The 25,617-nt window shown below is 50.9% G+C and overlaps 1 protein-coding gene across 3 annotated transcripts in view; it reads left to right on the top strand.

Moving 5' to 3' along the window:
* Nucleotides 1-25,617, top strand: part of DMXL2 (Dmx like 2) — a 315,382-nt gene that overhangs the window by 242,281 nt on the left and 47,484 nt on the right. For 2 of the 3 annotated variants that reach the window (XM_075345795.1, XM_075345793.1), the window contains 6 exons: nucleotides 12,299-12,435; nucleotides 12,871-12,956; nucleotides 14,077-14,278; nucleotides 16,686-16,803; nucleotides 17,517-17,579; nucleotides 18,055-18,141. In XM_075345795.1, coding sequence (XP_075201910.1) covers nucleotides 12,299-12,435; nucleotides 12,871-12,956; nucleotides 14,077-14,278; nucleotides 16,686-16,803; nucleotides 17,517-17,579; nucleotides 18,055-18,141 — 693 coding nt within the window. The remainder of the gene's footprint in view (nucleotides 1-12,298; nucleotides 12,436-12,870; nucleotides 12,957-14,076; nucleotides 14,279-16,685; nucleotides 16,804-17,516; nucleotides 17,580-18,054; nucleotides 18,142-25,617) is intronic. The other variant, XM_075345794.1, reaches the window with a different exon arrangement.

Below are 25,617 nucleotides of genomic sequence, written 5' to 3'. Positions count from 1 at the left end.
TGAGACATTATTGGGGGGTCCCTTGTACTTTTATTGTGGGGAGAGTGAGTTATTTAACTTTGCTGTGATTTCCGGCCGGTTCTCTGGTTTTCACCTGAGAACCGCGCCGAGGGTGCCTGCTCGCCGGCCGCATTGAAAAATTTAGGCCCCGGCTTCGCCTGCGGCCTACTTTCGTTTTCACTGCCCCTGCATGTCAGTCATGCAGAGGGACAGTGCGGCTCCGCCTACCGGCCGTTCGGCATAGGGGAGGACACTCCTCTCTGAGAAGATGTTTCCCTCCCCTGTATATCTCCTTGGCCCCCCGGATCCCGCTCTTTCACTAGGCCCCGCCCCCTATACTCGCTCCGGCGCCATTTTCCCAGCGTTCTGCAGACTGGTCGGCGCTGGCTGCAGCATCTCTGAATCTGTCTGGGGGTCCGAGCTGTGGGATCCGGAGGGCACACAAACGGGCTGGTAAGCCACAACCTCCGGTTGTGCACCTTTCTTATACACTCTCTGGGGGTCATTCTGGTTCAGAGCCCCCACCTCAGCAGCATGTCTCACACTAGGAGCAAGACTGCAAGGCTGTACTCCATATGCACTGCATGTAAGCTCGTACTGCCTGAACCGAGCACATATCCACATTGTGATGCCTGCTCTAACATGATGGTGCCTCAGCCTGGAGTCTCCCCAGTGGTCCCTCAGGCTGATCCCCCGGCTTGGGTAGAATCCTTCTCTAAGTCTATCTCCCAGTCTTTTGCCGACTCCATGGGAGAGTTGTCCCGGACTCTGCTGAGCATGCATCAGCCCCCTTCTCAGGGTGCCTCTGCTGCTATGGCTCGCTCTGCAGAGCTCACAGAGGATTCTTCACCTGCTCCCAGACCCCGTCCTCCTAAAAGGAGATGCAGGGTCCCCTCGCCTTCCTCGTCCCGCGGCTCTGATTCCAGAGCTGACTCGCAGGACGAGGACGATGCCTTTACAGGGGGCTCGGACGCTACCTCCATGTGCCCCATTGATCTGTCCGAAAGTGACTCAGATGTTAGTGATTTGATTGCGTCCATTAATTCTGTACTGGACCTCAATCCGCCAGTATCAGAGGAGCAACCCTCTCTGGCAGAAAAGCACCAGTTTACCTTGCCTAAGAGAACAAGGAGTGTGTTCTTTAACCACTCCAGTTTTCAGGCCACTGTGGCCAAGCCCAGGGCCTGTCCTGACAAACGCTTCCCAAAGCGTGGTTCTGATGACAGTTTTCCTTTTCCACCTGAGGTGGTCAAGGAGTGGGCTCACTCTCCAAAGGTAGACCCTCCGGTGTCTAGAATCTCAGCCCGGACAGTTGTATCAGTGGCCGACGGCACCTCACTTAAGGATCCCACTGACCGCCAGGTTGACCTTTTGGCCAAATCTGTATATGAGGCGGCAGGGGCCTCTTTCTCCTCATCTTTTGCAGCAGTGTGGGCTCTCAAGGCCATCTCTGCTTCTCTAGAGAAGATGCATTCCCTCACCAGGGACTCCATGCCTGAAATGGTTGCCTTAACTTCCCAGGCTTCGGCCTTTTTCATCCTACGCCATGTCTGCCATGCTGGAGGCTTCTCACCGCACTGCGGTGGCTTCGGCTAATTCCCTCGCTATCCGCAGGATCTTGTGGCTTCGGGAGTGGAAGGCAGACGCTTCTTCAAAGAAGTACCTTGCTGGGCTCCCATTTCCTGGGTCCAGGCTGTTCGGTGAACAATTGGACGAGATTATTAAGGAGGCTACTGGCGGGAAGAGTACTTCCTTGCCACAGACTAAAGCCAGGAAACCTGTCCAGGGCAGGAACCAGTCGAGGTTTCGTTCCTTTCGTTCCTCCAACTGGTCGTCCTCTAAGCCCTCGGCCTCGTCCACTAACTCAGCCAAGGACCAGAAGCCCAACTGGCACACGAAACCGCGTCCCCAGAAGACCGCTGGAGCTGCTGCCACCAAGGCAGCCTCCTCTTGACTATCTGGCCGCGCCAGAAACGTCCTTGCTCGGTGGCAGGCTCTCCCACTTTGGCAACGTGTGGTTTCAACACGTTTCCGATCAGTGGGCGCGGGATAGCATCTCCCACGGCTACAGGATAGAATTCTCTTCCAGCCCGCCAAACAGATTTTTTCTGTCAACTCCCCCCTGCTCCAAGGACGCCGCCTTCTCACAGGCCATGGCATCCTTGCAGGCCAACGGAGTAATTGTACCGGTTCCCGCCCGGGAACGGTTCAGAGGTTTCTATTCAAATCTCTTCCTAGTCCCCAAAAAGGACGGTTCCTTCCGGCCCATCTTGGATCTCAAGCTTCTCAACAAGCAAGTTCAGGTGCGGCATTTTTGCATGGAGTCTCTGCGATCAGTCATTGCCTCAATGACCCAAGGAGATTTCCTGGCATCCATCGACATCAGAGATGCCTATCTGCATGTGCCAATCGCAGTGTCACACCAGCGTTGGCTACGTTTTGCAATCGGAAAGGAACATTTCTTTGTCGCTCCATTGGGAGACCCAGACAATTGGGGTGTATAGGCTATGCCTCCGGAGGCCGCACAAAGTATTACACTTAAAAGTGTTAAGCCCCTCCCCTTCTGCCTATACACCCCCCGTGCTCCCACGGGCTCCTCAGTTTTTTGCTTTGTGCGAAGGAGGTCAGACACGCACGCACAGCTCCACAGATTGGTCAGCAGCAGCTGCTGACTATATCGGATGGAAGAAAAGTGGGCCCATATAGGGCCCCCAGCATGCTCCCTTCTCACCCCACTCTTGTCGGCGGTGTTGTTAAGGTTGAGGTATCCATTGCGGGTACGGAGGTTGGAGCCCACATGTTGCTTTCCTTCCCCATCCCCCTCAGGGCTCTGGTGAAGTGGGATCCTATCGGTCTCCAGGCACTGAGACCGTGCTTCATCCACAACTCCTGGGAGACTGCTGGATAGGAGCCGGGTATCGTTCAGGGACATGGCCCTGCTACTTGGAGGTACTCTGTGTCCCCGTGGGGACCGCGCACAGCAACACTCCAGCATTGCTGGGTGTGCTAGTGCACCGGGGACCGCGGCGCTGACCAGGTTAATATGTGCCATTACACACTCAGCGCTACTGAGTGTGTTTATGTATAGGGACTGCCGCACTAACCGCCGCTGCCAGGGAAACACTGCGGCGCGGCTGGGACTTGTAGTGCGCCGGGGACTTTCGCGCCGGCCGCACTTTTACGGCGGCCGCGTTTATTACTAGAGTCCCCGGCTTTTTGCGGCCTAGTTTCCTTTCCTCCCGCCCACAGCCCTGACAGGCAGGGGAAGGGCGGGACGCTGCACAGAACGAGCAGCACTGAGGGCTGGAGCATGCTTTGCATACTCCACTCCCCTCACTGTGCACAGTGCGGGCACCAGTTCCCGCACTTTCTGAGCCACGCCCACGGCTCCCTCCTCTCCTCAGGACGCCGGCAGCCATTCCTGTCAGCTCCTTGGACGCTGCAGAGGGGGACAAAGTCTGGGAGACTCAGGCAGGGACTCTGGTGGCCTCACAACCGCTTTAGGCGGGTGGTAAGCAGCACCTGTGGTGCTAGCCCCATTGTGCAGTAGTGTAACATTATATGTTTATGGTATACATATTTTACACTGTATGGTGCACAGTTGATTTCTGGCTATATACCCTATTGTGTTACTCAGGGAAGATAATAGCATGGCGCCCACGAAAGGCAGGGGTGCCAAAACACAGGCTTATTATGCTGCCTGCGCCGCATGTATGACCCCGCTACCGGCAGGTTCCACTGACCCTCATTGTGTGCACTGTTCGGCCCCTGTGGCACTTACTCAGCTAGAGCCTCTGCTAAGGGGGGCCCAGGGGGAGCCACCTGCTGACACTGTTCAGGTGACGGGGACAGAGTTTGCAAAACTCTCTGAGACTATGGCTAAGATACTAGAAGCCTTGCAGTCCAGGCCGGTATCTCAGCACAGGGACTCTGTTGAATCTTTGTCCCCTGGCCCACCTTAGTTGGACCAACATTGTCCTCCTGGGGTGTCTCATGGATCCCAGGCTGAGGGTTCTGACACAGACCCCGGCCCCAGACCGACTAAGCGAGCTCGCTTGACAATTCCCTTGACATCCTCATATTGTTCAGGGTCTCAGCGGGGGGAATCTCTAGTTGATGATGCGGAGACAGCTGATCAGGATTCTGATCCTGAGGCCGCTCTCAATCTTGATACTCCGGACGGGGACGCCATAGTGAACGACCTTATTGCGTCCATCAATCGTATGTTGGATATTTCTCCCTCAGCTCCTCCGGTGGAGGAGTCAGCTTCACAGCAGGAGAAATTCCGTTTCAGGTTTCCCAAGCGTATACCGAGTATGTTTCTGGATCACTCTGATTTCAGAGAGGCAGTCCAGAATCACCATGCTTGTCCAGATAGGCGTTTTTCTAGGCGCCTTAAGGATACACGTTATCCCTTTCCCCCTGACGTGGTCAAAAGTTGGGCTCAGTGTCCCAAAGTGGATCCTCCAATCTCCAGACTGGCAGCTAGATCCATACTTGCAGTGGAAGACGGGGCTTCACTCAAAGATGTCACTGACAGGCAGATGGAGCTCTGGTTGAAATCCATCTATGAAGCCATCGGCGCTTCTTTTGCCCCAGCATTCGCAGCCGTATGGGCGCTGCAAGCTATCTCAGCAGGTCAAGCGCAAATCGACGCAGCCACACGCACGTCCGCGCCACAGGTGGCGTCCATAACCACACAGACTTCGGCATTTGCGTCTTACGCTATTAATGCTGTTCTGGACTCTGCGAGCCGTACGGCGGTTGCAGCCGCCAAGTCGGTGGTACTCCGCAGGGCCTTGTGGCTACGGGAATGGAAGGCAGATTCTGTTTCCAAAAAGCGCTTAACCAGTTTGCCAATTTCTGCCAACCGATTGTTTGGCGAGCGTTTGGATGAAATCATCAAACAATCCAAGGGAAAGGATACATCCTTACCCCAGCCCAAACCGAAAATACCCCAACAGAGGAGGGGGCAGTCGAGTTTTCGGTCCTTTCGGGGCGCGGGCAGGTCCCAATTCTCCTCGTCCACAAGGCCTCAAAGATCAAAGGAACTCTGATGCATGGCGGTCTAAGTCACGTCCTAAGAAGGCCACCAGAGGTGCCGCTACCAAAGCGGCTTCCTCATGACTTTCGGCCTCCCCACTCCGCATCTTCGGTCGGTGGCAGGCTCTCCCGCTTTTGCGACACCTGGCTGCCACGGGTAAAAGACCGTTGGGTGAGAGACATTCTGTCTCACGGTTACAAGATAGAGTTCACCTCTCATCCCCCGACTCGATTCTTCAGGTCATCCCCGCCTCCCGAGCGAGCCGAGGCTCTTCTGCAGGCGCTGGGCACTCTGAAGGCAGAAGGAGTGGTGGTCCCTGTTCCTATTCAGCAACAGGGTCACGGTTTTTACTCCAACTTGTTTGTGGTCCCAAAGAAGGACGGGTCTTTCCGTCCTGTCCTGGACCTGAAACTTCTCAACAAACGCGTAAAGACCAGGCGGTTCCGGATGGAATCCCTCCGCTCCGTCATCGCCTCAATGTCCCAAGGAGATTTCCTTGCATCGATCGATATCAAGGATGCATATCTCCACGTACCGATTGCTCCAGAGCACCAGCGCTTCTTGCGCTTCGCCATAGAAAACGAACACCTGCAGTTCGTGGCACTGCCGTTCGGCCTGGCAACAGCCCCACGGGTTTTCACCAAGGTGATGGCTACTGTAGTAGCGGTCCTCCACTCTCAGGGTCACTCGGTGATCCCGTACTTGGACGATCTGTTGATCAAGGCACCCTCTCTAGAGGCATGCCAACACAGCCTCGACGCTACCCTGGAGACTCTCCAGAGTTTCGGGTGGATCATCAATTTTCCAAAGTCAAATCTGACACCGGCCCAATCGCTGACATATCTTGGCATGGAGTTTCATACCCTCTCAGCGATAGTGAAGCTTCCACTGATCAAGCAGCGGTCACTACAGACAGGGGTACAATCTCTCCTTCAAGGCCAGTCACACCCCTTGAGGCGCCTCATGCACTTCCTGGGGAAGATGGTGGCAGCAATGGAGGCAGTTCCGTTCGCGCAGTTTCACCTGCGTCCACTTCAATGGGACATCCTACGCAAATGGGACAGGAAGCCGACGTCCCTCGACAGGAACGTCTCCCTCTCTCAGGCGACCAAAGCTTCCCTTCGGTGGTGGCTTCTTCCCACTTCATTATCGAAGGGGAAATCCTTCCTACCCCCATCCTGGGAGGTGGTCACGACGGACGCGAGTCTGTCAGGGTGGGGAGCGGTTTTTCTCCACCACAGGGCTCAGGGTACGTGGACCCAGCAAGAGTCCTCGCTTCAGATCAATGTTCTGGAAATACGGGCAGTGTATCTTGCCCTGAAGGCGTTCCAGCAGTGGCTGGAGGGCAAGCAGATCAGAATTCAGTCGGACAATTCCACAGCGGTGGCATACATCAATCACCAAGGCGGCACACGCAGTCGGCAAGCCTTCCAGGAAGTCCGGCGGATTTTGATGTGGGTGGAAGCCACGGCCTCCACCATCTCTGCAGTTCACATTCCAGGCGTGGAAAACTGGGAAGCAGACTATCTCAGTCGCCAGGGCATGGACGCAGGGGAATGGTCCCTTCACCCGGACGTGTTTCAGGAGATCTGTTGCCGCTGGGGGGTGCCGGACGTCGACCTCATGGCGTCCCGGCACAACAACAAGGTACCGGTGTTCATGGCACGGTCTCAAGATCCCAGAGCTCTGGCGGCAGACGCCTTAGTTCAGGATTGGTCGCAGTTTCAGCTCCCTTATGTGTTTCCTCCGCTGGCACTGTTGCCCAGAGTGTTACGCAAGATCAGGGCCGACTGCCGCCGTGTCATCCTCGTCGCTCCAGACTGGCCAAGGCGGTCGTGGTACCCGGATCTGTGGCATCTCACGGTCGGCCAACCGTGGGCACTACCAGACCGACCAGACTTGCTATCTCAAGGGCCGTTTTTCCATCTGAATTCTGCGGCCCTCAACCTGACTGTGTGGCCATTGAGTCCTGGATCCTAGCGTCTTCAGGGTTATCTCAAGACGTCATTGCCACTATGAGACAGGCTAGGAAACCAACGTCCGCCAAGATCTACCACAGGACGTGGAAAATTTTCCTGTCGTGGTGCTCTGCTCAGGGTTTTTCTCCCTGGCCTTTTGCCTTGCCCACTTTTCTGTCCTTCCTTCAATCTGGACTGGAAAAGGGTTTGTCGCTCGGCTCCCTTAAGGGACAAGTCTCAGCGCTCTCTGTGTTTTTCCAGAAGCGCCTAGCCAGACTTCCACAGGTACGCACGTTCCTGCAGGGGGTTTGTCATATCGTTCCTCCTTACAAGCGGCCGTTAGAACCCTGGGATCTGAACAGGGTGCTGCTGGTTCTTCAGAAACCACCATTCGAGCCAATGAGAGATATTTCTCTCTCACGCCTTTCGCAGAAAGTGGTTTTTCTAGTTGCAGTCACTTCACTTCGGAGAGTGTCTGAGCTAGCAGCGCTGTCATGCAAAGCCCCTTTCCTGGTTTTTCACCAGGACAAGGTGGTTCTGCGTCCGGTTCCGGAATTTCTCCCTAAGGTGGTATCCCCCTTTCATCTCAATCAGGTTATCTCCTTACCTTCTTTTTGTCCTCATCCAGTTCACCAATGTGAAAAGGATTTGCACTTGTTGGATCTGGTGAGAGCACTCAGACTCTACATTTCTCGTACGGCGCCCCTGCGCCGCTCGGATGCACTCTTTGTCCTTGTCGCTGGCCAGCGTAAAGGGTCACAGGCTTCCAAATCAACCTTGGCTCGGTGGATCAAGGAGCCAATTCTCGAAGCCTACAGTTCGGCTGGGCTTCCGGTTCCCTCAGGGCTGAAGGCCCATTCTACCAGAGCCGTGGGCGCGTCCTGGGCTTTGAGGCACCAGGCTACGGCTCAGCAGGTGTGTCAGGCGGCTACCTGGTCGAGCCTGCACACTTTCACGAAACACTATAAGGTGCATACCTATGCTTCGGCGGATGCCAGCCTAGGTAGACGAGTCCTTCAGGCGGTGGTTGCCCACCTGTAGGAAGAGGCCGTTTTACGGCTCTCTTACAAGGTATTATTTTACCCACCCAGGGACTGCTTTTGGACGTCCCAATTGTCTGGGTCTCCCAATGGAGCGACAAAGAAGAAGGGAATTTTGTTTACTTACCGTAAATTCCTTTTCTTCTAGCTCCAATTGGGAGACCCAGCGCCCGCCCCTGTTTTTTTGTGTACACATGTTGTTCATGTTGAATGGTTTCAGTTCTCCGATATTCCTTCGGATTGAAGTTACTTTAAACCAGTTTTTAATTCTTTTTCCTCCTTCTTGCTTTTGCACCAAAACTGAGGAGCCCGTGGGAGCACGGGGGGTGTATAGGCAGAAGGGGAGGGGCTTAACACTTTTAAGTGTAATACTTTGTGCGGCCTCCGGAGGCATAGCCTATACACCCCAATTGTCTGGGTCTCCCAATTGGAGCTAGAAGAAAAGGAATTTACGGTAAGTAAACAAAATTCCCTTCTTTCAGTTCGTGGCTCTCCCCTTCGGGTTAGCCACGGCCCCTCGAGTATTCACCAAGGTCATGGCAGCAGTGGTTGCGGTTCTGCACCTCCAGGGGTTGGCAGTAATTCCTTACCTGGACGACCTTCTAGTCAAGGCTTCATCCAGTGCAGACTGCCAGCGGAGTGTCTCGCTCACTCTTGCCACTCTAGCCCAATTCGGGTGGATTGTCAATCTGCCCAAATCCACTCTGACTCCGACCCAGAGTCTCACGTACCTGGGGATGCAGTTCGAGACTCTGCCGGCACTTGTGAAGTTGCCCTTAGTCAAACAGCAGTCTCTCCATCTGGCGGTGCACTCTCTGCTGAGACCCCGCCGTCATTCCATCAGGCACCTAATGCAGGTGCTGGGTCAGATGGTGGCGTCAATGGAAGCGGTTCCCTTTGCCCAGTTCCATCTGCGTCCTCTGCAGCTGGACATTCTCCGCTGTTGGGACAAGCGGACCTCTTCCTTGGACAGGTTGGTGGCTCTGTCGCCACAGACCAGGGGCTCCCTTCAGTGGTGGCTTCGGCCTCTCTCTCTGTCTCAGGGACGCTCTTTCCTGGCCCCGTCCTGGGTGATTCTCACCACGGATGCCAGGCTTTCCAGCTGGGGAGCAGTATATCTCCACCACCGAGCACAGGGCACTTGGACTCCGTCCGAATCAGCACTCTCGATCAAGGTGCTGAAAATCAGGGCTGTGCTCCTAGCTCTCGTAGCCTTTCACCACCTGTTGGCGGGCAAGCACATTCGAGTCCAGTCAGACAACGCGACAGCGGTTGCCTACATCAATCACCAGGGCGGGACACGCAGCCACCTGGCAATGTTGGAGGTTCAACGCATCCTTCAGTGGACGGAGGACTCCAAGTCCACCATATCCGCAGTCCACATCCCAGGCGTGGAAAACTGGGAGGCAGATTATCTCAGCCGTCAAGCCGTGGACAGCGGCGAGTGGGCTCTGCATCCGGCAGTGTTTCGGACAATCTGCCGCAAGTGGGGCACTCCGGAAGTGGATCTAACGGCATCCCGGCACAACAACAAGGTTCCGGTTTACGTGGCTCACTCCCACGATCCTCAGGCCTTTGCAGCAGACGCGCTGGTTCAAGATTGGTCCCAGTTTCGTCTGGCTTACGTGTTTCCCCCTCTAGCTCTCTTGCCCAGAGTCCTGCGCAAGATCAGAATGGGGGGCCGTCGGGTCATCCTCATTGCTCCAGACTGGCCCAGGCGAGCTTGGTACCCAGACCTGCTCCATCTGTCCGTAGAGGTGCCGTGGCATCTTCCGGACCGTCTCACAAGGTCCGTTTTTCCGCCAGAATTCTGCGGCTCTCAGATTGACGGCGTGGCTCTTGAGTCCTGGATCTTGACGACTTCTGGTATCCCTCCTGAAGTCATCTCCACTATGACTAGGGCTCGGAAGTCTTCCTCGGCCAAGATATATCACAGGACCTGGAGAATTTTCCTTTCCTGGTGTCGCTCTTCCGGCCATGCTCCTTGGCCTTTTTCCCTGCCGACCCTTCTGTCCTTCCTGCAGTCTGGTCTGCAGCTAGGACTATCCCTCAATTCCCTCAAGGGACAGGTCTCGGCTCTGTCAGTGTTGTTAGAGCGGCGTATCGCCCGGCTGGCTCAGGTGCGCACCTTCATGCAGGGCGCATCTCACATCATTCCGCCTTACCGGCGGCCTCTGGATCCCTGGGACCTTAATCTGGTCCTCACGGCCTTGCAGAAACCCCCTTTTGAGCCACTTAGGGAGGTTTCTTTGTCTAGTCTTTCACAGAAAGTGGTCTTTCTAGTGGCCATAACTTCCCTCAGGAGAGTCTCTGATTTGGCTGCGCTCTCTTCGGAGTCACCTTTTTTGGTTTTTCATCAAGACAAGGTGGTTCTCCGTCCGACTCCGGACTTTCTTCCTAAGGTGGTCTCTCTTTTTCATCTTAACCAGGATATTTCCCTGCCTTCCTTTTGTCCGGCTCCTGATCATCGCTTTCAAAAAGCGTTGCATACTCTGGATCTGGTGCGGGCGCTCCGGATCTATGTGTCTCGCACCGCTGCTCTTAGGCGGTGCACCTCTCTTTTTGTGCTGACCACTGGTCGGCGTAAGGGCCTCTCGGCTTCTAAGCCGACCCTAGCTCATTGGATTAGGTCGGCCATTTCCGATGCCTACCAGTGTACTCAAGTGCCTCCCCCGCCGGGGATCAAGGCACACTCGACCAGAGCTGTCGGTGCCTCTTGGGCTTTCAGGCACCAGGCTACGGCTCAGCAGGTCTGTCAGGCTGCCACTTGGTCCAGTCTGCCTACCTTTTCGAAGCACTACCAAGTGCATGCCCATGCTTCGGCAGATGCAAGCTTGGGCAGACGCATCCTTCAGGCGGCTGTTGCCCATTTGTGAAGTTAGGTTTCGCCTACTTCTCAGTTTTCGGTTTATTCCCACCCATGGACTGCTTTGAGACGTCCCATGGTCTGGGTCTCCCATAAGGAACGATGAAGAAAAAGAGAATTTTGTTTACTTACCGTAAATTCTTTTTCTTATAGTTCCGACATGGGAGACCCAGCACCCTCCCTGTTGCCTGTTGGCAGTTTTCTTGTTCCGTGTGCTTTCACCGGCTGTTGTTGTAGACAGAGGTTCCGGTTGTTCCGGGTTTTGCTCTATCTCTACTTGTGGGTGGATGTCCTCCTTCAGCTTTTGCACTAAACTGGCTATATTTGGTTATCCAGGGGGTGTATATGCTAGGAGGGAGGAGCTACACTTTTTAGTGTAGTACTTTGTGTGTCCTCCGGAGGCAGAAGCTATACACCCATGGTCTGGGTCTCCCATGTCGGAACTATAAGAAAAAGAATTTACGGTAAGTAAACAAAATTCTCTTTTTACCATATAGTGAACACCGTGAATAAAACATCCCAAAAACTATTGTGCCATCACACTTTTTTTGCAGTTTTTCCACACTTGGAATTTTTTTGCTGTTTTCCAGTACACAATATGGTAAAACTTATGGTTTCATTTAAAAGTACAACTGGTCCTGCAAAAAAACAAGCCCTCATATGGCAAGATTGACGGAAAAATAAAAAAGTTACGGCTCTCGGAAGAAGGGGAGCAAAAAACAAAAATGCAAAAACGGAAAGTGCCCCGGGGCTGAAGGGGTTAAAGGCAATAATACTCTTAGTTAATGTAAACTTTTTCAGTTTGCAGAAAGTAATAAAAATGTCTTTAAAACATTCTCTCTCATTATTCTGGCATTTGGCAAAGATATATAATTTTGGTATTCCTAATTGATCTAAAACAGGCGAGCTTTATTCTGATTCATATCAGAAAGATATATATATGTATGTGTGTGTGTGTGTGTGTGTGTGTGTGTGTGTGTGTGTGTGTTTATACACACACTGAATATCGCACTATTAAACCGCTACAGGTCTCGGAAATTTTTGCACTTTCATTTTTTACTCCTCTTCTTCCCAGTATATCCAAAAAAATGAATAAGGAGGAATATAAAAAAAGAATAAAAATTGAGCCCCACACACCGCCAAAAAAAGAGGCAAAAAATATTTGAACATGTTAACTAGAAAAAACAATAGGGCCATTAAAAGTGCATGTACGATAAAGCCTCAAAATGTGCCTGGTCTGGATGTGGGGAAAATGGCCCAGTCCCAAACTGGTTAAACTATTCAAGAAATAAGTACAGTTAAAATATTTTGTTTCTTAAATATTATTAGTCTGTAAGAAGCTTCATGTGATCTGAGGCATTTTCTGCATGATCGGTCTGTTGTGTTACAGCCCTTCCTTCCGCTATCTGACAGCGGCGTCATTTATGACTCGGATGAAAGTATTCCAAGTGATGATGATGAGGATGATGATGATGCATTTCTCTCTGATACACAGATACAGGAGCATATTAATTCTACTTCTTACAGGTAAAATTTGAGATAAAAGTACTCAATGTCTCGATACTTACAAGCTTTCAATAAATTGTAATAAGACAGTACAAGCTGCTACTTGTTTACTATGCTTGGTTGAAATCCAATACCTTGTATTTACCTTGTCATGTTCAACAGTTCACAAGTCGTATCTGCCCTGGTAAATAAAAAATGTGCTTACTGTTTAGGGTTTTAATCTAAAAAAAAAGCAAAATAAAAACTTAAAAAAAAAAAACACCTTACATAGAAAAATTACCTGTAAGTAATGGGAAGTGTTAGGTGTTTGAGGTTTGAGCCTATGCAAAAAACCCAATGCTTTAATTTAGAGGGTTGTTCTGGTAATGCAGATTTTTAGGGTTTGTTTTTTTTTTTTAATTTTATCTGCTTTCTTAATTGATCACCAATTGCAGTCAATATTTTTTCTTTTTTCAGTTGGACACTTATCCGTTTGGCAATGGTGAAATTTGCAGTCCAAAATCTTAAGAATTTCTTCCCGATTGCTGGACTAGAACTTACAGGTTTGTTCCATATTGGACTTATGAAGATTAGAATCTAAACTTTTTATATTTGGCGTTATTAATTGACTTACTAGAATGCTTATATCTATGCCAACCCACTTTATTTCATTTTATAAAAGGGAACCTGTCACCACTTTTTTAGCCTATAAGCACCAACATGCTGTATATAAGAGCCCAGGCCGGGGGTATAACATAAAAAACACTTTATAATATTTATCTAACGGTTGCGCTGTGGGCCTAATGGACGTCTCCGTTGTCTGGTGCCGGCGCCTCCTCTTTCGGCCATCTTTTTCCTCTTTCTGAAGCCTGTTTGCATGACGCGGCTACGTAATACACACTCTCTGGTCCTGCGCAGGCGTACTACAATATTTTTATCTGCCCTGCTCACGACCTGAATTCCGGCGAGTGTGGATGATGTTGGACCCGTTACCAGCGTCCGCCGCTCTCACACGGTCAGTGCCGGCTCCTTGCTCCCTGCACACATAGCCAGACTACACATCGGGTAATTAACCCGATGTGTACTCTGGCTAGGAGTGCAGGGAGCCAGCGCTAAGCGGTGTGCGCTGGTAACCAAGGTAAATATCTGGTTGGTTATCCGATATTTACCTTAGTTACCAAGCGCAACATCGCTTCCACGCATCGCTGGGGGCTGGTCACTGGTGAGATCTGCCTGTGTGACAGCTCACCAGCAACCCGTGTAGCAACGCTTCAGTGATCCCTGCCAGGTCAGGTTGCTGGTGGGATCGCTGGAGCGTCGCTTAGTGTGACGGTACCTTTACTTAACAGATAGGAGTTGGCTGGCTCGGTCTAGGCTGTTGAGGAGGAGCCACATTTTTTTCTAAGATGTTTTCTTAGTGTCAGCCTCCAGGTGATGTCATATAAGCCATACTTCGTGAGAAAGGGATTTTGCAGTGAGTGCCAAAAATCCTCATAAGTCCAAGACAGGAAAGTAGATTGGTGTGGCCAGGTATCCAAAGTGTAATGTAGGAGCATACTCTTGATATTTTTTCGATAGTATATTCTATTTGTAGAAAAACTACTGTGTGTTTTCTTAATCTTGCTATTGCTTTTAAACTTTTATTACGTTTTTTTGTAACTTTATTTTTACTTTCCTTACTAGATCTTCCAGTAACTTCTCCACTTGGCATTGGAGTTGTCAAAAACCTAGAAAACTGGGAGCAAATTCTTTATGAAACAATGGATCAGTTTGAAGGCCCACCACCAAATTACATTAACACCATTCCTAGTGAATTGACTGTAGGGACTGGACCTGCCATTCTACGTCACAAAGCCATGTTGGATCCTGAAAATACACCATTCAAGTATGCAGCATTATTGTCTTTTAGGCCTCTTTGACACGTCCTTGTGTCCGGTACGTGTTTGTCCTTTTCCTCACGTACCGGAGACACAGGCACACGTAGACCCATTAAAATCAATGGGTCTGCGCTCACGTGCGTGTTCTGCCATAGACCGTGTGTACGTGTGGCGTATACGTGTGTCCGTGTGCTCCACACGTCAACATGTCCGTTTTTCTCCGGCATCATGGGTGTTACACGGAACGCAAACAGACCACACGGAAGTGTTTTGTGTGACACGCCTTGGAGAAAACACATGTGTCTGAGAAAAAAAAAAAAAAACTTTACTCACCTTCTCCAGCCCTCCTGTGTCTGCCGCTGCTGTCACTTGCTTCCGACCGCCACTCATTATGCTCATTGCATATTCACTTCACTGCGGCCGGAAGCTGCAGTAGTGAGGAGTTGGCAAGACCGGAGACAAAAGATCAGCACTACGGACAGCGACGCCAGGGACAGGTGAGCAGAAAGTTCCCGTTCTCCGTGTGTTATCACGGATAATACACGGAGAACACACGTGTGCCATAAACACGGCTCATGCAGGGCAATACACACCTTTGACACGTCCGTGAAAAACATGTGTGATTTTCACGAACGTGTGAAAGAGGCCTTAAGCAACTTAACTTGCTTCACAACTTCTTTATGGCATATTACTGTTAATTTTAAATAGGTTAAGCTCTTCAGATTAAAGAGGTTGAGATCAATAATTTTTTAAATTCAATTTGCTCCTAAAAATAAGCAACATTGTAGTTTTAATCTTATGAAAAATTCCCTATGCCCTCAAGAACAGAGGGATTTTTAATTTTATTGTTTAATGCTCGATCTCAAGGTGGCTGCCCAGTCTGCAGTCTATCAATGTGGCTGTATATAAGTACCAGAATAGTGGAAAGTCGAATGATTTTGTACCTTAAAGGCTACCTATAACCAATCTGGGACTGACTTTCAAAAAGGTTGGCAGCTCCAGACCAATTATTTTATTAAATATAAATCTTTGTGTCAAAAGCTCCTCAAAGTGCTCCTCATTCTCCCCAAAAGGGCCCAACTTTCCAGCTTGTGGGATCCCAGCATGCAGTGCAGGATCCCAGAACGCTCTGCGGTCACATTACAGTGAAAATATGAGATCTCAACCTAATCCATTGCTGCCACATAAATTACTAAGCTGTTACTGCATGGAAACTGCTGTAATGATGATACCAAGTAATCGGTTAGTGAAGTACGTGGCAACACTAGATTCATGCAAAGAACGAGATCTCTTTTTGGGGACCTCTCTTCATATGAAATAAAAAGAGCAGCCCTAGATTGGTGATAGGTTCCCTTTAAACACATGGATGTATAAAGAGAACCTATCAGCTTCAATATGCACCCAGTACCACAAGCAGTTCTGGGTGCATATTGCTAATCCCTGCCTAACCGTCCCTCTATCTAGTAGCATAGATAAAGAGATCTTTAAAAAAAGTATTTCTAAAGATTCTTTATGATATGCTAATGAGCACGGGGACTAGTCCCAAAGGTGTTATCTCCCCCGACTATTCCGCCCTCTTAGCATGTTAGCACATCCACAGGGGAGTACGAACAATGTTATTCAATGCCCATTGCCCATCGTCATCAGCAGTGAAGCGCGTACCTGTGTCCATTGTTACCACATCAGACACCAGGCTTAGGCTCAGTGGACAAGATCAGAAGTCCCAGCACATCCGATCATGCGCACTATGAAGCTGGGTGAATGCATCCCAGCTTGAGAGATGTCTAGTGCGCATGACTGGAAGTGCCAGGAATTCTCATTATGCACACTGATCCTAAGCCCGGCATCTGAGGCGGTGACAACAGACACAGGTACATGCGTCACCGCTGATGACGCTGGGCGATGGGCATTGAATAGCATGTTAGCACACCCCTGTGGATGTGCTAACAAGCTACGAGGGCGGACTAGTCAGGGGAAATAACGCCCTTGTGGTTAGTCCTTGCTCTCATTAGCATATCATAAAAGATCTTTAGAAATACTTATTCTAAATATCTCTTTATGTATGCTACTAGATACAGGGACAGTTAGGCAGGGATTAGCAATATACACCCAGAACTGCTCGTGATCGCGGACTAGTCAGGGGAAATAACGCCCTTGTGTCTAGTCCTTGCTCTCATTAGCATATCATAAAAGATCTTTAGAAATACTTATTCTAAATATGTCTTTATGTATGCTACTAGATACAGGGACAGTTAGGCAGGGATTAGCAATATCCACCCAGAACTGCTCCTGGTTCAGGGTCCATATTGCACCTGACAGGTTCCCTTTAAAATAATCAGTTATTTTCAGTTACTTTTGAATTTCTTGCGATATTTCTTGTTGTCTAGAATATCTAACTCCGCTATTTTACTGCAGATCCAAAGATTACAGTGCACTTCCGGTTAAACGGCTCTGGCATTACCTAGTGAAACAAGAACTTCTCCAGGAAACATTTATTAGATACATCTTTACCAAGAAGAGGAAACAGAGTGAGGTATTCTTACTGATTGTGCTCAGTTTTTGGCTAGCATCCTTTGCATTGTTTTGTTGGCCTTCATGTTTCTGCTTGTATGTCACATACTAAGTTGAACTGTTTATAGCTATTACATTGGCGTTAAAAATCCCTGTATACGTCCACAATAAAATTGTCTGCCCTCACTGAGGATGCACAGACATTCGCAGCAGCACTTGTACCGTATCAACATACCGAATGAATAATTCCTTTAGAACAGACGGTGCTGCTTATGGATTTCATGCACTTGTAGTGCCTTCATTATTTTCTTCATATATTAGTAGAAAGCATTGCAAAAAAGTGACCTGCTATGTGTCCAAATCAGTAATGCAAACAATGTACGGTAAATGGTAAATACAGCTAGAGGAGCATAGAGTTAGGGAAATACCTGTGTAAGTATGGTATTTCCATGCGCTTATTTACCATTTGTGCCTCTTTTCTGTTTGCAACTTTTTCATTTTTTTGTCTTTATTTCATATTATTACTGCTTGTTATTTCATGTGTTGTCTGTTTTTTGTGTGGATGCTGTAGACGTGCATTTACAGTGCATGGCACGGCATCACACAAGTATTTGTCATGCTAATATGATTGTTCCTTAATAGTGACCTGGAATGTCTCATACATTTTCTTTTTTTTATGTGTGTGTTTTTTTGTGCATGTGTTTTCGTGTTTGTGACTGTGTGGTGTCATGTTAGTCTGTAGAAGACAATGCGGAGCGTTTCAGAGTAGACTCCATAGCAAATCTTCTGAAAAACCAGGTAGTATGTCCTACAAAGGATCCTCCTCCTCTCGCACTCACCTCTGTGTCCACTGATGCCAGCATTTTATGTATATTTCTTCTGGCTTCTGCTTTATTATTGCTGATGGTATACTATGCTTTGATATTTGCACAAATCATTTTTCAGTTGAAAGTTCTTCCCATTTTTCAGTTCTGGATTATGTGAAGAACAGCAGTATGGCTACCCTCAGCAAGATCTGACAGGCCTGACTGATGTAGATCATGGCTTTTTTAACTTTCTATGTCACATACTAATTTCTATTTTTGTGATCTCTTTCAAAATGGTTTGGGTTATATGTATATATCGGGCTTACAAGTAAAGAGTTACTGAAAGTATATTAACCTTAAAATGCTGGAACAAGTGAACTTCAGCCGCACTAACAATCTTTTTGTATATGTGTCTATAAAACAGTTTGTTCTCAGAGCTGCTGTAATGTATAGATACTTTTTTGTAGGTTGAGGCTGATCTTGGTTATCCAGGAGGAAAAGCAAAAATAATTCACAAGGAGTCTGATATAATAATGGCTTTCGCCATTAATAAGGTAAGGACATTTCACCCTTTTTAAGGACCGAGTAATTTTTTTATTTCTTTGCTCCCCCCCATCCTTCCAAGAGCCATAACATTTATTTTATTTTCCCACTGACAAAGTCATATGAGGGCATGTGTTTTGTCTGACTATCTGTAATTTTTTATGTATGATACCATCTATTTTATCGTGCAACTTACTGGAAACAAAAAGAAGGATTTTTGTGTACTCACCGTAAAATCTCTTTCTCTGAGTCTTCATTGGGGGACACAGGACCATGGGTTATGCTGTTGTCACTAGGAGGCTGACACTAAGTAAACAGAAAAAGTTAGCTCCTCCCCAGCAGTATAACCCCTGAGCCGGAGGCGGGCTCAATCAGTTTAGTGCACAAGCAGTAGGAGGAGAACCAAACAATCCTGAATAAAACAAGGTAAGAAACTATGACGATCATTCGTGTGACCAGTGACCTGGGAATACAGGCACTGGGGCAAAAGGCATGTCCTATATAACAAAAAACACAAGCAGGGTGGGTGCTGTGTCCCCCAATGAAGACTCAGAGAAAGAGATTTTACGGTGAGTACACAAAAATCCTTCTTTCTCTATCGTTTCATTGGGGGACACAGGACCATGGGACGTCCAAAAGCAGTCCCTGGGTGGGAAGAAAAACCCATCACCGGAGATAGGAAGGAAGCCACTTCCCCCTTGCTGGGCTTGACCCAGACCTACAAGCGCCTACATTGTTACAGGTGTGCCAATGCCACCCGCAAACCTACGCCAAGACTGGCCTCTGCCGAAGCTTGTGTGTGAACCTGGTAGAAAATAGTCAAGGTGTGCCAGCTAGAGCGGGTGGCGGACCAGGGGACCTGGTCGATCGACGACTGGAGTCCAATCGTTCGAGGGTGCCCCTTGCCCGGTAGACCGCGGCGGAAGTCCGTCCTTCATGCGATAGACTGCACATATGGAGGAAAGGATCCATGTGAAATTCTGGCCCATGGCGCCGGCACACGCTTCTTGGGCAAGGGTGGAAGGATGGATTGACGGTCGGTGGAACCGAAAAATGGTGCCCTGCAGACACGAAAAACTGAGGGCTCGCACCAGCCCTGGAACAAACTATGCCCCTTTTAGGCTGAGAGAGGAGCCTAGAACCGAAAGACCGAAACCCAAAGTCCTCTGCTGGAAGGAACAGCGAGGTGTCTTGGACAGAAACGAAAGGTTCTGGCTGGAGCCCCCCCTTGTCCTGCTGGCGGAGCCGGAAAAGTGGGGAAAAAACGACAAGAGGGCTGTCCGCCCTGATGCCGTCTGTAACAACCCGATGGCCACAAGGAGCCCACCTATCAAAACAGGTGGGAGCAGGGAAAAAAGGGGAACCTTGAGCGAACCCATCACTGGATTCAGGTCCCACATCTCTAGTGAACGATGAAATAACTCTTCGAGGAAACTTGATTCCCGGCCCTCTTCAATGTCTGCCATCATCTTGCCCACAGGCCTGACGAGCCAGCATCCGAGATCCACTGATGAGGCCATGTAATTTGGGACTTCTGAGCCCTGGTAGAATAGAGGGGCCCCGACACGGAAGAATTTTGCGGTCTGGAGGGGGCCACGGGGCATTTGCGAGGAGATGAGTAATTTATGTGAAACTATGCTCGCCTGGGTCACTCCCGATCTATCGCTTGCCTTGGTCCATCTTGAGAACCCTCGAGATCATAGGAAGCCGCGGGCAGATGCACGAGAGCCTGAACAGGCTACACGACCGGACTAGGGCGTCGACATCTAGTCCAGAGCAGGTGCATACTCTAAGCACCCTTGACTGAGATTTGGATCGGAAGGCCAAAAACGGTCCACGACCGGAGGTCTTCCTTCGCCAGAGATCTGGCTGGTGATTTCCGCGTTGGAGCCCTTTACCTACGCGAGGTCCATCCTACCGCGGACAACGGCCGTCCAAACGTCCACGCTAGGGATGTGCTGCCGAGATTAGCGAGTGAAGGGACCCGTCCCAGAGCAAGATCTTCTTGGCCTCTTCTCTTGCCATGACACTCTCTGCATTTTCCTGGTGGATGATGTAATCACCGCTGTGGCATGGTCCGACTGGAACCTGGCTGGGTCACCGCGACCTAGAGAAGAAATTGTAACTGGGCTAACCAGCTGGCTCTGAAGTCCGGAATGTTGAAGGAGAGACGACGCTCTAGGAGTGTCCCTCGGGACCCTGCCGAGGAATGGTGGGATAGCATACCCTAGCACGGGAGGCTGGTGACGGGTGATAATAAGTTCCAGATGAGGAAAGGGAGCTTCCCAGGAATGGTTGCAAAGACTGGTCCGCAAGGAGGGGATTGGCGGGCACCCGCGAAGACGAAACCTTCCTGTCTCCGTTCCTCAGTGTGCTCCGTTGGAGAGTCCGGGATGAAATCTGGTATGTGCATTGTCGCTATCACCGCCACAGGCTGTGAAGGAGCCAAAAAAAACGAAGAGAAGAAACGGGCGCGGGAGGCAAAAAGCACGCGGGGCTCTGTGTCAGGAGGGAAAAAACTACTCCTGCGTGAGGAGTAGCCTCCCTTGAACGGCTCGAATACTGTGCCTGAGGGATGATGGACCGGACCGGGCCGGGTCTGGGAGGACTCCTTCCGGTAGCTCAGCTACCCTAGTAGCAAGGAAGGGGTAGCTTCCTAGAGGGTGATGATGGTCTAAACCTCAAGGCGATGGTTCTTGAAGGGAGACTCTGGGCCTCCCGGTCGTTTCTGGGCGGAGAAAGCCTAGCAGCTCTGCAGAGTAGGAGGCGTAGGGACAGTGATCCCGGTAAGCGTTTTTAGAAAGGCTGGAAAGGACCGCAGCCATGCAAGGCGGAGATGGCTGTTGTAGGGATAAAGGCTTCCAGACGGGTTTGGGTGAGGGAACGAACCTGGTGCACCAGGGCCGAAGCCGGGAAGGGATATACCCTTCTCTTACGTAGCCTAGGGGGGAGAGTAGTCTACCCTGACGTAGCCTAGGGATAAACTAGACTCGACCTATCTCCGAAAGGGCGTTCCCGAAAGTCGGAAAAAAAGTCAGCGACTTCCTAGATGTCGAATCTGCGTTCCTGATCCCGAGTCAGACGTCACGATGGTGGAAACACTGATGCTAGAGGTTCAGGCCGAGTAGCGGTCAGACATCAGGTTTGTGAAAAGAGGGTACTCACTCAAGAGGATACCCAGCCCTGGGTCGGCATAGGTGGGACGTGGACCGCTGCGTATGGTGTCAGGGAAGTCCCTGCGGAGCGGCACGATAGTGACGAGAAACCCGGAGGAACCCAGGCGGGTCGCATAAAGGGTAGCGTGCCGCTTCCTTTCGGAGCCCCCTTCGAGAAGGGGCAAGACAAATAAACGGACTTACCACTGGGAAAAATCACGTCCGGGGATTATCCATGATCACGCAGTCACCGTGCGAACTGGCTGTCCACTGAGAAAAACCGCAGTGGTCCCCACCTTGTTCCCTGCAAAGAGGCATGCCCCCTTTCTCCAGAGCCCTTTGGGGGGATGAAATGACAATAACACGACTTACCGCTGGTAAACGCCGTGTCTGGTTGCCGTCTGTGATTATTAGCGACTCCAGTATAGTGTGCCCCTTCTCTCCGAAATCACCTTGGAGAAGGGAAAAAAGACAATGACAAGACTTACTGCTGGTCAACTCAGTGTCTGGCAGTTGTCTGTGAGCCCGCGGTAACTCGGCGAGCTCTGGATGTCCTCTGAGCACATAAGGGTCTGCTTCAAATGTCTTAAGGGAGACCTGCGTGCACGGAGAGAAGAGGGCTGTCCGTAGCCTTACGGCTTGACTCACCATTTTTAAGCCGGCTATTCGTCATGCGCCAAGACATCTAGGTCCTGCTCGGAATCCAGCAGAGGTGGAAGCCTGGGCCATCACCCGAGAGGTCGAAAGACTGCCAGAGGAAGGACAGTCTGGACCTGGGGGATAAGTGGAAACTGGGGAGCCACAAGGACGAGACCTGGCGGGTCCGCTTCCAGCATAGAAGAAAAAGTCCCTGGTACGGGACTCCCCTCCCCAAGGGGATTGCGCCAGCCCTATGGATGGTATGACCGAGCATCGGCCGGAGACGCGGCGCATGCGCACGAACCCGAGGGACGTAGCGAGGGGAGTTGTGGCCTGAGACAGGGCGTTACAAGCCGGCAGGGGTCAACAGCAATCTGACATCTTCTTGACACTAACTCACAAAAGAGGGGACCGAGTCTTGGGCTTACCGGCCCCAAATCACTAAAAGTCAAGCTGGAAACGCTATGTACTAAAAACGTGATAGAAAACAAGTGCCCGCATAAGCAATGTAGGAGTCAATGTATGAAAGATCATGCACGTATCTATAATAAAAAATCGACCCAATAAACAAAATATACACTACCAAAAGAGTGTGTTCTGTTTTTTCCCCGAAAAAAGTTGCTGCAGCCTCAGCAATCCGCAGACCGGGAGTCTGCCATAATCTTTGTTGTTTTTTTTTTTTTTTTTTTATTTTTAAATAAAATGAACACTGAGAGAGCGGGAAAAAATATCCCCCACCCCCCTGCTGATGCCTGGGGCAGAGCGGAGGGCGGAGAAGGAGAGGCCGGAGGCCAATAGCGCTGCGCAGGAGGCGGGCCTGGGACGCCGAGGACCAGGCCGAAGCCGGGGGCTAAATTTTGACGCTGCCTCGCGGCCGAGGCAGCGCCGGCGGACCCGGCCGCGAGGCGGCGGCGTCGCGGCCTAGGACGCCGAGGACCCGGCCGAAGCCGGGGGCTAAGGTATGACGCTGCCGCGCAGGCAGAGGAAGCGCCGGCGGATCCGGCAGCAAGGCGGCGGCGTCGCAGCCTGGGACGCCGAGTACCAGGCCGAAGCCGGGGGTAAATTTTGAGGCTGCCTCGCGGCCGAGGCAGCGCCGGCGGACCCGGCCGCGAGGCGGCGGCGACGCGGCCTAGGACGCCGAGGACCCGGCCGAAGCCGGGGGCTACAGTGTGACGCTGCCGCGCGGGCAGAGGCAGCGCCGGCGGATCCGGCAGCAAGGCGGCGGCGGCGTCGCAGCCTGGGACGCCGAGTACCAGGCCGAAGCCGGGGGCTAAATTTTTACGCTGCCTCGCGGCCGAGGCAGCGCCAGCGGACCCGGCCGCGAGGCGGCGGCGGCGCGGCCTAGGACGCCGAGGACCCGGCTGAAGCCGCCGCGCGGGCAGAGGCAGCGCCGGCGGATCCGGGAGCAAGGTGGCGGCGTCGCAGCCTGGGACGCAGAGTACCAGGCCGAAGCCGGGGGCTAAATTTTTGACGCTGCCTCGCGGCAGAGGCAGCGCCGGCGGACCCGGCCGCGAGGCGGCGGCGTCGCGGCCTGGGACGCCAAGGACCCGGCCGAAGCCGGGGGCTAAATAGAGGCTGCCGCGCGGGCAGAGGCAGCGGCGGCGGAGTCGCAGCAGCGATCCGAAACTGCCCGGAGACTAGGCCCAGACCGGGGCCTAAATTGTTGCAGCCGCCCGAGGGGGAGAAGATAGGAGAGGGTGTCCTACCTGATCCTCGGCGCGCTCCAGAGTGCAGGCTGAGACTCTGCACATGCTCCTGTGTGCTCCGCTCGCAGAAGGGATGGCTGCGGGCACCAGGGAGCCGGCTGAAGAAGGCAGGGAGGTGGACGCTGGTGGGGGGTAGAAGCCCCTAAAAATGTAGCAGCGCTGCGGGTCCCATCCAGATCGAGACGCGCTGTGGTCCAGTCCCTATTTGCCGAGCCCCTTGCGCCCTTTGGGGTGATACCGCAGAGCGGATAGGGGTGCCCAGGAAGATTCTGCCCCGCACGAACACACCAGGGATTGGTACCGCGGGAATGGACGGGGGCGAGGGCCCAAAGACTCAAACCTCTGCGACCCTAGGGAGTGGTACCCACCGGGCTGCGAGAGCTGAGGAAGAGAAGTACGATACCTGCAGAAACAGAAAAGTACCACAGATGAGAAAAAATGAAAAAAATACGCAAAAAATCAAGTGGCTGAAGGGGGTCCAGTCGGCCCACATCAGCCTCCTACGACACTAAGCAAAAAACTGATTGAGCCCGCCTCCGGCTCAGGGGTTATACTGCTGGGGAGGAGCTAACTTTTTCTGTTTACTTAGTGTCAGCCTCCTAGTGACAGCAGCATAACCCATGGTCCTGTGTCCCCCAATGAAACGATAGAGAAAAATGCAAAGTGAAGGGAATGTGACTTTAATTACTACACAGACAAGTCAAGAGACAGGATAGTCAAACAATCCGGGAAAGCACGTCAAAATTAAAGAAATAGGCAGAGGTGTAGTCAGGTACCGATCTGAGGTCAGAATATCTGGAGGGCACTGGATCAGAGCAGAGGGACGGGACAAAAGGAATGTCAAACAAAGTAACACAGCAAAAGATCATTCCTCAGAGCACAGATAACTGAAGCCAATTAGCACCGCTGAACACAAGGCTAAGACTGGCAGTTCTCTGGGTTAAACAACTCCGTTAAATAGCTGGGCAATTACCAGGAACAGGGAACAACTGCAGAAACTTCTCACCTCTCAGTATGAGATTGGACAACTGGGCTGTCACTCAAAACACTGACCGCGGCTCAGCACGCCCCAGCTCGGGGTTGAACGACTGAGCTGTCACTCACCCAACTCACCGCTCAGCACACCCTGATCATGTAGCGGAGGAATCGCAAAGTGAACTTGTGAAAGAAAACCCCAATTTCTATATTGTTTTTTTGTGTTTTGGCTTCTCTGTGATCATTCTGCAGTGAAAATTACCTGAAAATATGATTGTGCCAGTCAGTATGATTACGACGATACCAAACTCAAATTAGAATATTTGTATTTAAGTGTGGGGTGGGGGGAAATGCTCGAGTCGCCATTTTACAATACATCTACATTTTTTGGTCAGTGGAGCTGTGCGAGAGGGCTCATTTTTTGTGTGGTGACCTAATGTTTTTATTGATACTATTTTGGGGTGTATGCGACGCTTTTATCGCTTATTAATGTATTTTTTGGTGGTGTTCTGGCAACCAGAAAATTGTAATTCTAGCATATCAAGTTTTTATTTTTACAGATTGGGTTAATTAATTTTATATTTTTGTAGATCAGTTTTCAGAGAATGATGATAACAAATATGTGGACTTTTTTATTTTTACATATCTCTTTTGTGAACTGTGAAAAATGACGGTGATTCAAATTTTAATATTTTTTCTTTGTCGCTCCATTGGGAGACCCAGACAATTGGGTGTATAGCTTCTGCCTCCGGAGGCCGCACAAAGTATTACACTTTAAAAAGTGTAACCCCTCCCCTCTGCCTATACACCCTCCCGTGGATCACGGGCTCCTCAGTTTTATGCTTTGTGTGGAAGGAGGCACACATCCACTCATGCATTCTCATATTTGTTATGTCGGTTGGAAGAAAAGAGGGCCCCCACGGGGCCCCCGGCATGTTCCCTTCTCACCCCACTACGTCGGCGGTGTTGTTAAGGTTGATGTACCCATTGCGGGTACAAAGGCCGCAGCCTC

Source organism: Anomaloglossus baeobatrachus, chromosome 4 (genome assembly GCF_048569485.1).
Source record: "Anomaloglossus baeobatrachus isolate aAnoBae1 chromosome 4, aAnoBae1.hap1, whole genome shotgun sequence".
Classification (NCBI taxonomy): domain Eukaryota; kingdom Metazoa; phylum Chordata; class Amphibia; order Anura; family Aromobatidae; genus Anomaloglossus; species Anomaloglossus baeobatrachus.
The sequence above is the reverse complement of the archived record's forward strand: the minus strand, read 5'-3'. Positions and strand labels throughout refer to the sequence as shown.